Here is a 15,110-nt window from a genome sequence, read left to right as displayed (position 1 = left end):
GCAGTTTGTGGTATTCAAGCAGGCGTGGATACTTAGCTATGTCCTTTGCTTCATGGATTGTCTGAGCCTAAGGTCCTTTGGGAAGTCTGGCAGAATTTGGCTGTCCATTTCCCTAAAGTGATTTATGTATCAGCTCAATAGACAGACTGAGCTAACCGATCTCTTGGCTTAACTGGGAGAAGAAAGCCTATGCTTGCTAAAGTCATCAATCCTTTTGGATGCTCTATCCAAGGGATTGATCAGAAATGAGTTAAGATTCGCCTTGCTGGTCGAAGCCTGCACAATGACAGATTCTGGGGTAGGTGGTAGGTTAGAAAATCCAGGTCATTTGCCTAGCTCGACTGGCCATCTACCAGACAACAGGTGAGCAAGCGCATAGAGTAGCTTTGAGACAATCATTAAATGATCAAATGGGAGCAGGGGCTCAGAGGGTGCAGGCCCAGGCTTCAAAATTTCAGTAAAAACATTTGTTTTAGTTTTAAAGGAGGACAGCAGTAATTGCACTACTTAGGCTGCCCTCTAAACCACCCTTGCAAATAAGGCACTTCCTCATTGGTGGCCCATGCAATACGTCTTGCTATATGTCAGGAGAGGCATCGTCCCAATGTGTTTTTTGTTTTTTTTTAAATCAAAGTACAAGATGTAGGAGGCTTAGTATATGGCACTCACTTATTCAAGTGTAGCACCCTGCACTAATCCAGACAACCCTTACTGTGATTTTAATGGTCATAGACAACTTTAGAAAGCTCTTCAAGTGTAGCAGTGGAGAGCAGCCTTCAGGCTTAGTGCAGAAGGAGTGTAAAGCAGCTTGTTTTACCAGAACGTAATCTCATTTGTATAGATTAAGTGAAAAAGTACCACACAGTGTATTTATAAAAATATGTATTTTTATAAGACACTCACTAACATATACAAATATCTCCTACCCAGAGATATACTCAATGCACACAATACTTTGCAAAGAAAACAGGTAAGCAGCACAAATACACAGTGGTCACCGGGGGGAGGCGGGTGGGGACCAAACCATGTACAAGAATAGTAGGATGCGAACCACGACTCAAGTGAAGACTGTGCCCAGAGGACGTAGAAATGCTGGGGTCCCAAGGAAGCACCGAGGTAAGTAACTAGGAACCCCAAGGAGGCCATGTGCAGTGTAGTGTGTAAACACGATTGAGTTCTCAATTCAAGTCAATGGGTAAGTCGCGGTTGCAATTTTAAAGAAGGACCCTTCCCAGTTGACCCTGAAGAAACCTAGCAGAAGACAAAAGGTTGGAGAGCCACCCCGCCCATGGATACCTAGGAACCAGGATACCTACACCAGGGAAGGCAGGTGTATAGGTGCTAAGTGGTGTTGGAAACCGCAGTCGAACTCAATGGAGGACTTCAGGAAGATGACGCTGGCGAAGAAGGTGAAAGTGCTGTGGATTCCAAAGGTGGATTCAAGATGAGAAGTACCCCCACTGATGTCAGATGTTGCAGGAGAGTGGACATGACCTTGGACCTACAGCTGTGTAGTCCAGGCAACGCCGTGGAAGACCAGTAGCCATTCCTGAGCTGTCCCACGTCGGATGTCGAGTTGAGGTGTTGGTGTCTGTCGGTAGCATCAACAAGCCTTGGCAACTGCAAACAATGTGGAAAGTGAAAAAGGTGCAATGTCAGGACCAGCAAGGTCCATGTGACTCACCGCAAACAGTGGAGTCAGAGCAGGCCTCCAGCAATCAGAGGAATCCGCTGGAATCAAAAAAGACCCTCAAGAGGACCCAAAGGCTGGAGTCACTGGAGTCACAAGAGGACCTCAGGCAGCTTACCAAAGATGCAGGCCAAGGGTGCAAAAGATGTGGTGAGGGCGGAGATCTTGGTCACAGGAGATGCTTGAGATGGAGGCTACTTGAAGCCTGCAGATCTCTGAGGAAGAGATCAAACAAGCCTTTGCAACGGCAAGTCGACGCGGTGCACAGGAGTTCAGTTCCTGAGGCTCCGACGAGGAATACTGGCGTCAAACTTGGTGAGAGGCCATGGCAGGCCTCGAGGGAAGTGAATAACCACCACCTGTGTTGCTGAGCCTTTCGGAGTCCGTCGGAGCTCAGGATCAGCAGCCCTGACAGCTTTGTTGCGGTGCCTGCAGATGCAAGGAAGTGACTCCTTCACTTCAAGGAAGATTCCTTCAGGTGTCTTAGATTCCCACAGGCCTTGGAAGGATCCTGATTGGAGCACAGGCACAGACGTTGCAGAAGACGAGCAGGGCGACGAGACCAGGAGCAACAGGAGTCTTCCCAGTAGCAGTCTCGATACCCAGAGCAAAGTCCAGTGAAGTCCAGAGTGCCAAGACGGTCGAAGATGAAGTGACATGAATCTTGTCCCACAACGAATCTAGGGACCCACCCACAGTTAAGTACCCTAAAAAAAGGGTTGGGACGATTCAGGGATCCCGTCCAGGGAAGGGGTTGGACAGAGAGGTGAATACTCCCATGTCCGTTATCCAGTTTCATGCCAGAGCGGGAACCAACGGCTCCCTGAGCTAGTTTGAACTGGAGTATGCAAGGAGGGCATCAAATGTGCCACTCAAGCAGATTGAATGGCGTTGGCAGGTGCTCCCACTCTATCCTAATATACTAAGCCCTGTCTAGGAGGTGGTCACATCTCCCTGTGACAGGATACGTGTTGTCCTGCCTTCCTCTACTCAAGCTTGGCTCAGCAGTAGGAGGGCAGAATTGTGTCTCTGGTTGGCAGCAGTCATGTTGTGCTGTCCGGGTACTGGGAGCATTGAGGGCCCACCGGAAGAATTTTACAGTGCATGAAATCATACCTCCCACACCGTTTATGCTCTGGGGTAGGATTCCAACATATGTGATACTAAATACAACAGGGATCGTTCCAGTCAGTTTAAAGATGGTCATAGCGTAATGACGGATGGCCACTCTATATATTGTAATGGCTGATGCACTTACTACCCGGGAGAATGGACTCCAAAGGTCGTAGGGGTGTTCTGCTCACACTTACAACCGAACACCCTGCCTTCAGGATTGAACGGCCTGCTTTAGGGGTGACATAGGTTTTAAGTCCAGTGACCTAAGATATAAGAATTTATATCTGTTGTAAGTGGTGCTAGCACCAGCTTACACAGGCTGTAATGACCGGCCTGTAGTCACAATTTGAGTGGTCTCTCATGGGTGGCATAATACATGCTGCAGCCCATGGGGGACCCCTGGTGTACCTATGTCCTGGGTACCTCAGTACCATATACTAGGGACTTATAAGGGTATATCAGTAGCCAATCTGGGATGTACCCAAGTACTCATCATCACCAATTTAAGGGAGAAAATACAGAGACTGGGGTCCTGATTAGCAGGACCCCAGTCAGACTAGTCAGAAACCTTAACAACACCAGGCAAAAGTGGGGGTAAACATGCAGAAGGCTCCTACCTTCCTACACAAGGCATCATCAGTCAACTGTCATCACCAGTATCCATCCTGAAGTGCATCCTGCTCCGGCACATCATTTGAGTCATAACCAAAAAGAAAATAGAGCATCTGATGATCACTAGGACACAGCTGAGGCACTGGGTCAGAGTTGGGAAGCATAACTAACAGTTGCTCTTTATTAATTTGATAGTGTGGCATCGGGAGAGCTCAAGTCGACGTTAGTTTGAGGTCTGACATCAACGTTGAGACCGGATCATCAACTGGCCTCTGAACCAGCGTCGAGGTGGCAGTGACCAGCATGGATCTTGGGGCTGGAGTGAAAGTCAGCAGCAGAGTCTGTAGGGGCTCGAGAACAGGTCCTAAAGGGACAGACTGTACAAGGGTAGAAACTGCTGTAGGTAAGTCGACTGAAACCCCCTGCCATTCCATGGGGCACATTTGTGGCCAGTGAGAGCTAGCAGCGCAATGAAGATTTACAGCATGGCCCTTTTTTCAAGGCCTCCAGCTGCTGCAGAGTCAACCATGGTCTAGGGAACTTGGGGCGCATAGGGACCAGCTGAGGAATAGGTTCCATGACCTGTGACCTCAAGGAAGTGCGACTTGCATCTTGATATACTTGCGCCTTCTCTTTAGAATCAGAGTGGATGGGTGAGTTCGACTCCAGCTTCGCTTTCTTAGGCTTGCGCTTGAACTTCCCCAAATATTTCATGCAGGAACTGGAGAGGTCGCAGGAACCCGTGACTTGGAGGGGGACTGGGACCTGCATGAAGACTGATGGTATGTTCGGCCACATAGAACTTTGCTTCCCATCTAGAATCACCTCTGGGAGCGTCAGGGGGCATTTATCACATGCATTTGAGTTGTGTCTGGAATGCAGGCACCAAAGGCACCTGTGTGCGGGCCCATGACCAACATCTGCTTCGTGCAGTCACTGTACAGCTTGAATCAAGTCGATTTCGGTGGGGCCATTGCTCTCCATGAACACTGTTCAAGGCTTTTAGGAGACGTCGAATAAAAAAGTGGGAGCAGAGCTCCAGATCAGAGTCTGGAGGCACAGAAATAAATGAACGGACGTCAGCGTGCAGAGGCAGCACTTAATGCGGATCCGAACAACGCCACCTTTAAGCGTGCAGGAGCACTGCTACAACATTCACTGGGTACAGTTTGGCATCTGAGAGATATTCTAAGGTGAGGGGAATCTCCAGTAACAAGTATCCATCAGAATTAGGTTTTGTATATTTAAACACTTTTACTTCAGAACAATTTATCACTCTAAAAATGTGCTTGCAAACTATTTGTAATATGAATGATTACATGAAAACTTTCACTGTATATCCATAACGGCAACAAGCAGAACCTCAAACCACCACAGCGTTCCTCATTAGGGGCTAGATGTAGGTAATTCGTATTTACCGATTCATAAATACCGAATTTTACCGATTCGGTATTTATGAATCGGTAAATATGAAGGGGGGAGATGTAGGTATTTCTAGAAATTGAAATACCGAATCGTTAATATTCGGTATTTACCGATTCGGTAAATACCGAATCGGTATTTCCTACTGATTCCTATGGGCTGTGAAGCCCATAGGAATCAATGGGAAATACCGATTCGGTAAATACCGATTTCTGCCAGGGTGCAGGGGGTGTCACTTTAATACCCTCTAGCACCCCAAATACAGGCATGTGTGCCATGTGGCACACAGACATGCCCTAAGGGCATGTCTGTCTGTCACATGGCATAGGTGTGCATGCACACATGTGCATGCACACCTCGATTCGGTATTTTACCACCCAATTGAATTGGGTGGTAAAATACCGAATCTGAAAGGCCTTTGGGACTCAGAAGAGTCCCACCTACATTGGGATTTACCAAATCGGTAAAATTACCGATTCGGTATTTTACAGAATCGGTAAATTTACCGATTCGGTAAATTTACCGATTCTGTAAAATAAAGGCCCCTACATGCCAATTTCTAAATACCGGTCGGTAACGGCCGAAATCGGCCGTTACCGACCGGTATTTTGGCTCCTACATCTGGCCCTTAATGAGTTATGGTAGTTTCCTTCACGTCATCCGTCAAATACGCTCAAGACCACCGAGACATCATCCTGAGGAGGACTTCTGGCCCTGTCCAGTTGGTCTTTGGTGCTTGCCTCCCTCACTGTCCCCAACTTTCAAGCAGTTCTTCCCTCCATTACCTGCCATTTGAGAAGTATATTACAGCATGGTACCAAAAAAAAAATAATCTTGTCAGTGCATCAGGAACAAATAACAACAATGGGAACAAAAATTAAGAGACATTCTAAAACATACATCAAATTAGCAATAATGTGCATTTTACCTTAACTGAACTTGGACAGTGTAATCACATTTGGCACCCGGTAAGATTTCCCTGCAAAATGAAAAGAAGAGCCATGCTTGTATTAAAAACAGTGTGGGCAATAGAGTGAGCAACTTCTAGCTAGCAAGCACAAAATATTTCACAGAAGAATGTCAATGATTCGCTTTGTTAATTAAGATGTGCTTGCCTGCCCATGAAACTATATGCTAAATCCCTTCACACTATAGACGGCAGAGCAGCTAAACAGACGTCTTAAAGAGTGAATAAGTGACACAAACCATAGGAAAAGCTCACACCAGCCATTCAAGTTGTTAGCCTTCAGCCAAATGAACAAGATTAGGCTTACTCTTCCAGATTAAGCAATGCCAATTTTGACACCTTTTCCTGGGTTACACTTTCCTCTTTCTGTCCCCTCATTCTGCTATAACAATTTCCAGATAACACAAACATTGAGCACCATAAAGGAAAATGCTTTATTTAGTTCTAGTGAATTCAGCCCAAACTTTGCATGCAGGTCAGAAAAGAGAGAGTGCTTGGATGTTCTCTCCCCCAAAAGCATCGCCCACTTTGGTTAAGGAGGTGATGGTTAAGCAAAGTGCTGTTTCCCCCGACAGCAGGTAACAACTAAGGGGCAGCAATGGAAGCATAGGAACCCATGTCAGATGAATGAGAGGCAAGCAGATGATTAAAAGGAGTCAGCATACTTGGAGAAGGGAAAAAAGGATGCCCACATGCCCTACTTTAGGACACTAAGGGCCAGATGTAGGTAATTCATATTTACCGACTCTTAAATACCGAATTTTACCGATTCGGTATTTAAGAGTCGGTAAATATGAAGGGGGAGATGTAGGTATTACAGATTCTGTAAATACCGAATCGTTCAGATTCGGTATTTACCAATTCTGTAATTACAGATTCGGTATTTCCCATTGATTCCTATGGGCTTTGAAGCCCATAGGAATCAATGGGAAATACCGATTCTGTTACAGAATCGGTAAATACCGATTTTAGCAAGGGTGCAGGGGGTGTCACTTTGACACCCTCTAGCACCCCAAAGATGGGCATGTGAGCCATGTGGCACACAGACATGCCCTAAGGGCATGTCTGTCTGTCACATGGCTAGGTGTGCATGCACACATGTGCATGCACACCTGGATTCGGTATTTTACCACACAATTGAATTGTGTGGTAAAATACCGAATCTGTAAGGCCTGTGGCACTCTCAGGAGTGCCACCTACATTTGGATATACCGAATCGGTAAAAAATACCGATTCGGTATTTTACTGAATCGGTAAATTTACCGAATCGGTAAAATTACCGATTCTGTAAAATATATGCCCCTACATCTGAAAACCCAAATACAGGTCGGTAACGGCCGAATTCGCCCGTTACCGACCGGTATTTTGGCTCCTACATCTGGCCCTAAATCTTAGATCTGGGTGATGTCCGGACACAGTGGACGCTGGGGGAAGATGCCAAAGAACAGCCTCACAAAAAGGTGAACTTACCTACCACCTTTATCCCTTGCCCACCATTTGAGCAGTACCTCATGTGACCGGTACATGTACCTACAGTTATGCAAGTTGAGACTCCAAAACCTGTAGTAAACTTTAATAGAACTATGAGGCCTGGAGCCGAAACCTGAATATGCTCTTTTGGTAAATATGATTTGATTGTGGTGGAATAACCTTATGTGGTTACCACAACTACTGTAACCGACGCAATGGGAACAGACGTGTGACTGCATACAGAAGAGACAACCAGCATATTATTCTGTTTTGCTCCATATAAGAGGTCAGTTGTTTTTATGTTCAATGTCAAACAATTTTTATTAGGTGGCAACAAGCATAAAGTAAACAATATCTGAACGAGAGATACTCCGGTTAACCCTCTTTTGACCAGTAACCTAACTAGTTTCGCTTGCGTAGCACATTTCACCTCTATACACAAAATAGCTGAAGATAGGTCCTTAACTAGCTTACTGAGGGGCAGGTTGCGTGAAGCATCACCCTTGCAAATTGCACTCCCGGACGTTGAGGATGAGATTCACCAAAGCCCTGGTGGTAAAGCACCAGTGCCTGACAGGATACCAAAGTACCGGTTTAAATGTAAAATGGATGTATGGGGCCCCTTCTTTGTAAATTTATTCAACAACTCCTTTTGTCATAAGCTAACAATGTCATGGACACTTTCGACCATTGTTCCCATCTTTAAAGAAGGGGAAAGGAACCTGCCCACATGCTATTGTCCTATTTCTCTCATCAATAGCACATTAATGGTCACAGGCAGGGTAATTTTCCAGCTAATTAGAGACGGGAATTGCCAAAATAACATCCTATCCATTTTTCAATATGGTTTTTGTCCAGGAATGGGTACAGTGGAAATATTTTCAAATTTACAGTTGATTTTGAGTAAATATACATCTGCGAAGCACTGCTCTTTGTACTTGCCATTTATGGATTTGTCCACAGCATTTGATTCTGTTAACAGGACTAAGCTTTGGTTGAATTGTTGGATATGGGTTTTGAGAACTCCATTGTAAACTTCCTACATGTTTTGTAAGAGAATTTATCAGCCGCTGTACAGTATGGTCCTGCGGGTAAAACTTCTGATACCTTTCCATTGGCTCAAGGAGTGTGCCATGGGTCTATTTTAGCTCCCCTCCTGTTTATTGTATATATCAAAAATCTAAGTCCCCATTTGAATGCAATTGCAGATGATGTGCCAAAATTTGCTAATACTCCGGTACCGGCACTACTTTACGTCAACGTCTTTCTGCTGGCTAGGACTCAGAGGGCCTTACGCATATTAGTCGAATCATTCGTCTTATATATGGGTACGCTTGCTTTGGCTACACATTTCGGGAAGTCACACATAATGGTGAATGGCCCAGGGAGGAAAGGTATGGCATATATGACAGTTAGGGGGTCAGTCCCTGAGTTATGTGAATAACTTTTGCTTATAGCTCTGGAGGGTCGCGGCATCCCCAGATTCATTTTTCATGTATGAAACTTAGTCTGCTCTGTACGGAGCAAGGATTTGAGGATACCATAACACAGCTGCTATTCAGAATAAACAAAACCTATCTGTTGGCACCTTCTTGGTCTCCCTCCGTTTGGCTCCCACTTTATTCCATACTCAGTTGACCTTAGAATATGTTTCAGACAGTATTAGGGTGGCCCCTTTACTGTTATGGGTTGGTTTTTGGGCCAACACTGATACTGGATTTAACAGGGAGGTTATTCTAGATTGCCTTTAACTTGATAGTGGCCTCTTTATTCCCTGGTTGAACTATGTTATATAGGACTCTCAATGAAATAGGTTTGTCGGATTTATTTTCTGCACCACACAATATAGGTATTTCGGACAAACTATTGGTTAAAGGCAAATTCAGAGCAGTCCGCCTGAACCAACAATGGGATCAAGAATTTTCTTAAATGTGTCGCCATACCGTTTGATTTGTTGTATGATCAATAAAAAGAAGTAAAAAAAAATAATCTTAAATGCTCAGTGAAGGACTGGATTTTGACCTTAGCATTTCCAGAGCCAGCGTCCTATCTTGCTCTGGAACGCAACAATTGGGAAAGAGTGCTTCTGTCTCGTTTCAGGGCAGGTACTGAGTGGAGATTGATGTGTATTCAAGGAGATGCTCATCACTGGGGACTCCGTGCACCCGCCTGCCCTTGTCTCTGCACAATCACTGCTTCACTTTGTGTTTTTTGTAAATTCTAGAGGCTATATTTTACTCTATCCTCTTTCTTAAACCGATTTTAAAATGTTTAGGTTTTAGGAAGTGTGATGAAGCCTTATAGCAGCATATGCTGCAACTCGATAGCTTTAACATTTGTTTTAGTTTGCTTCTTATTTAAATCAGCGGTTAAGTGAAGAAAATCCATGGAAGGTCTTTAAATACTTTGTTGAGGAAGTACACTGGTATGCATGTATAGTTAATGTGCTGGGGCCGGAATTAGCTGACTTGGTGCCATGGGTGTGCTCATGATTTCTAAATTCATTTTTGATTAAATGAATTTTAATCCATTACTGTATTTTCATTTTAATAATTTTTGATGTATTGTGTTCATCATTTATGGTTGATGCAACCGAATAAAGATTGTTTGGCATTGTGACGTTGAATATACACACAAACTGTCAGTTTAAAAGTAATATACCAAACATCAGCAGCAAAATTCTTCATGAGAGGGAAGGAAGGTGACCTACAGATAAACTAGAAAAGCCTTAAAGTCAATAATAATATTGAGATAATTGAGGGACTGGAACAGTAAATACAACAAGCATTTACAATGCAATGGTCTCGGCATCATTAAAGGTAGAGCTATTGGCATTGCTCATGACATTTTTTTTTCTTTAAATCATAAATAAATGGCATTGTCATTTACATTGTCAATACACACCACTCTGCACTCAACTGCACTCACCTGCACTGCACTCAACTGCACTCACCAGCACTGCACTCACCTGCACTGCACTCAACTGCACTCACCTGCACTCACCTGCACTGCACTCACCTGCACTGCACTACACTCACCTGCACTGCACGCACTGCACTCACCTGCACTGCACTCACCTGCACTGCACGCACTGCACTCACCTGCACTGCACTCAACTGCACTCAACTGCACTCACCTGCACTGCACTGCACTCAACTGCACTGCACTACACTCAACTGCACTCACCTGCACTGCACTCACCTGCACTGCACTGCACTGCACTCACCTGCACTGCACTGCACGCACCTGCACTGCCCTGCACTCACCTGCACTGCACTCACCTGCACTCACCTGCACTGCACTCACCTGCACTGCACTCACCTGCACTGCACTCACCTGCACTGCACTGCACTGCACTGCACTGCACTCACTTGCACTGCACTCACTTGCACTGCACTGCACTCACCTGCACTGCACTCACCTGCACTGCACTCACCTGCACTGCACTGCACTCACCTGCACTGCACTCACCTGCACTGCACTGCACTCACCTGCACTGCACTGCACTCACCTGCACTGCACTCACCCGCACTGCACTCACCTGCACTGCACTGCACTCACCTGCACTGCACTGCACTCACCTGCACTGCACTCACCTGCACTGCACTGCACTCACCTGCACTGCACTCACCTGCACTGCACTGCACTCACCTGCACTGACCTGCACTGCACTGCACTCACCTGCACCGCACTCACCTGCACTGCACTCACCTGCACTGCACTGCACTCACCTGCACGCACTGCACTCGCCTGCACTGCACTCACCTGCACTGCACTCACCTGCACTGCACTCACCTGCACTGCACTCACCTGCACTGCACTGCACTCACTTGCACTGCACTCACCTGCACTGCACTCACCTGCACTCACCTGCACTGCACTCACCTGCACTGCACTACACTCACCTGCACTGCACGCACTGCACTCACCTGCACTGCACTCACCTACACTGCACTCACCTGCACTGCACTCACTGCACTCACCTGCACTGCACTCACCTGCACTCACCTGCCCTGCACTGCACTCACCTGCCCTGCACTGCACTGCACTCACCTGCACTGCACTGCACTCACCTGCACTGCACTCACCTGCACTGCACTACACTCACCTGCACTGCACTCACCTGCACTGCACTCACCTGCACTGCACTGCACTCACCTGCACTGCACTCACCTGCACTGCACTCACCTGCACTGCACTCACCTGCACTGCACTCACCTGCACTGCACTCACCTGCACTGCACTGCACTCACCTGCACTGCACTGCACTCACCTGCACTGCACTGCACTCACCTGCACTGCACTGCACTCACCTGCACTGACCTGCACTGCACTGACCTGCACTGCACTCACCTGCACTGACCTGCACTGCACTCACCTGCACTGCACTCACCTGCACTGCACTCACCTGCACTCACCTGCACTGCACTACACTCACCTGCACTGCACGCACTGCACTCACCTGCACTGCACTCACCTGCACTGCACGCACTGCACTCACCTGCACTGCACTCACTGCACTCACCTGCACTGCACTCACCTGCACTGCACTGCACTCACCTGCCCTGCACTGCACTCACCTGCACTCCACTGCACTGCACTCACCTGCACTGCACTGCACTCACCTGCACTGCACTGCACTCACCTGCACTGCACTCACCTGCACTGCACTCACCTGCACTGCACTGCACTCACCTGCACTGCACACACCTGCACTGCACTCACCTGCACTGCACTCACCTGCACTGCACTCACCTGCACTGCACTCACCTGCACTGCACTGCACTCACCTGCACTGCACTGCACTCACCTGCACTGCACTCACCTGCACTGACCTGCACTGCACTCACCTGCACTGCACTCACCTGCACTGACCTGCACTGCACTCACCTGCACTGCACTGCACTGCACTCACCTGCACTGCACTGCACTGCACTGCACTGCACTGCACTCACCTGCACTGCACTCACCTGCACTGCACTGCACTCACCTGCACTGCACTCACCTGCACTGCACTCACCTGCACTGCACTCACCTGCACTGCACTCACCTGCACTGCACTGCACTCCACTGCACTGCACTCACCTGCACTCGCCTGCACTCACCTGCACTGCACTGCAATCACCTGCACTGCACTGCACTCACCTGCACTGCACTGCACTCACCTGCACTGCACTCACCTGCACTGCACTGCACTCACCTGCACTGCACTCACCTGCACTGCACTGCACTCACCTACACTGCACTCACCTGCACTGCACTGCACTCACCTGCACTGCACTGCACTCACCTGCACTGCACTGCACTCACCTGCACTGCACTGCACTCACCTGCACTGCACTCACCTGCACTGCACTGCACTCACCTGCACTGCACTCACCTGCACTGCACTGCACTCACCTACACTGCACTGCACTCCACTGCACTCACCTGCACTGCACTGCACTCACCTGCACTGCACTGCACATACCTGCACTGCACTGCACATACCTGCACTGCACTGCACATACCTGCACTGCACTGCACATACCTGCACTGCACTGCACATACCTGCACTGCACTGCACATACCTGCACTGCACTGCACATACCTGCACTGCACTGCACTCTGCGCTCTGCACTCACTACTCTGCACTCACTACTCTGCACTCACTACTCTGCACTCACTACTCTGCACTCACTACTCTGCACTCTGCACTCTGCACTCACTACTCTGCACTCACTACTCTGCACTCACTACTCTGCACTCACTACTCTGCACTCACTACTCTGCACTCACTACTCTGCACTCTGCAATCACTACTCTGCACTCTGCAATCACTACTCACTACTCTGCACTCACTACTCACTACTCTGCACTCACTACTCTGCACTCTGCACTCACTACTCTGCACTCACTACTCACTACTCTGCACTCACTACTCACTAATCTGCACTCACTACTCTGCACTCACTACTCACTACTCTGCACTCACTACTCACTACTCTGCACTCACTACTCACTACTCTGCACTCACTACTCACTACTCTGCACTCACTACTCACTACTCTGCACTCACTACTCACTACTCTGCACTCACTACTCACTACTCTGCACTCACTACTCTGCACTCTGCACTCACTACTCTGCACTCACTACTCACTACTCTGCACTCACTACTCACTAATCTGCACTCACTACTCTGCACTCACTACTCACTACTCTGCACTCTGCACTCACTACTCTGCACTCACTACTCACTACTCTGCACTCTGCACTCACTACTCTGCACTCTGCAATCACTACTCACTACTCTGCACTCACTACTCTGCACTCACTACTCTGCACTCTGCACTCACTACTCTGCACTCTGCACTCACTACTCTGCACTCTGCAATCACTACTCACTACTCTGCACTCACTACTCACTACTCTGCACTCACTACTCACTACTCACTACTCTGCACTCACTACTCACTACTCTGCACTCACTACTCACTACTCTGCACTCACTACTCTGCACTCTGCACTCACTACTCTGCACTCACTACTCTGCACTCACTACTCACTACTCTGCACTCACTACTCACTAATCTGCACTCACTACTCTGCACTCACTACTCACTAATCTGCACTCACTACTCTGCACTCACTACTCACTACTCTGCACTCTGCACTCACTACTCTGCACTCACTACTCTGCACTCACTACTCTGCACTCACTACTCTGCACTCACTACTCTGCACTCACTACTCTGCACTCTGCACTCACTACTCTGCACTCACTACTCACTACTCTGCACTCACTACTCACTACTCTGCACTCACTACTCTGCACTCACTACTCACTACTCTGCACTCACTACTCACTACTCTGCACTCACTACTCTGCACTCACTACTCTGCACTCACTACTCACTACTCTGCACTCACTACTCACTAATCTGCACTCACTACTCACTACTCTGCACTCTGCACTCACTACTCACTACTCACTACTCTGCACTCTGCACTCTGCACTCACTACTCTGCACTCACTACTCTGCACTCACTACTCTGCACTCACTACTCTGCACTCACTACTCTGCACTCTGCACTCACTACTCTGCACTCTGCAATCACTACTCTGCACTCTGCAATCACTACTCACTACTCTGCACTCACTACTCACTACTCTGCACTCACTACTCACTACTCTGCACTCACTACTCACTACTCTGCACTCACTACTCTGCACTCTGCACTCACTACTCTGCACTCACTACTCTGCACTCACTACTCACTACTCTGCACTCACTACTCACTACTCTGCACTCACTACTCACTAATCTGCACTCACTACTCTGCACTCACTACTCACTACTCTGCACTCACTACTCTGCACTCACTACTCACTACTCTGCACTCTGCACTCACTACTCTGCACTCTGCACTCACTACTCACTACTCTGCACTCACTACTCACTACTCTGCACTCACTACTCACTACTCTGCACTCACTACTCACTACTCTGCACTCACTACTCACTACTCTGCACTCACTACTCTGCACTCACTACTCTGCACTCACTACTCTGCACTCACTACTCTGCACTCACTACTCTGCACTCACTACTCTGCACTCACTACTCACTACTCTGCACTCACTACTCTGCATTCTGCACTCACTACTCTGCACTCACTACTCTGCACTCACTACTCTGCACTCACTACTCACTACTCTGCACTCGCCACTCACTACTCTGCACTCACTACTCACTACTCTGCACTCACTACCCTGCACTCACTACTCACTAATCTGCACTCTACACTCACTACTCTGCACTCTACACTCACTACTCTGCACTCACTACT

At 47.8% G+C, this 15,110-nt stretch overlaps 1 protein-coding gene across 2 annotated transcripts in view; it reads right to left on the bottom strand.

Moving 5' to 3' along the window:
- The window catches only part of PIAS3 (protein inhibitor of activated STAT 3), a 324,307-nt gene that overhangs the window by 218,014 nt on the left and 91,183 nt on the right, over positions 1-15,110 (bottom strand). For both annotated transcript variants that reach the window (XM_078670587.1, XM_078670585.1), the window contains exon 4: positions 5,769-5,819. In XM_078670587.1, coding sequence (XP_078526713.1) covers positions 5,769-5,819 — 51 coding nt within the window. The remainder of the gene's footprint in view (positions 1-5,768; positions 5,820-15,110) is intronic.

Source organism: Lissotriton helveticus, chromosome 12, assembly GCF_964261635.1.
Source record: "Lissotriton helveticus chromosome 12, aLisHel1.1, whole genome shotgun sequence".
Taxonomy (NCBI): Eukaryota; Metazoa; Chordata; class Amphibia; order Caudata; family Salamandridae; genus Lissotriton; species Lissotriton helveticus.
The sequence above is the reverse complement of the archived record's forward strand: the minus strand, read 5'-3'. Positions and strand labels throughout refer to the sequence as shown.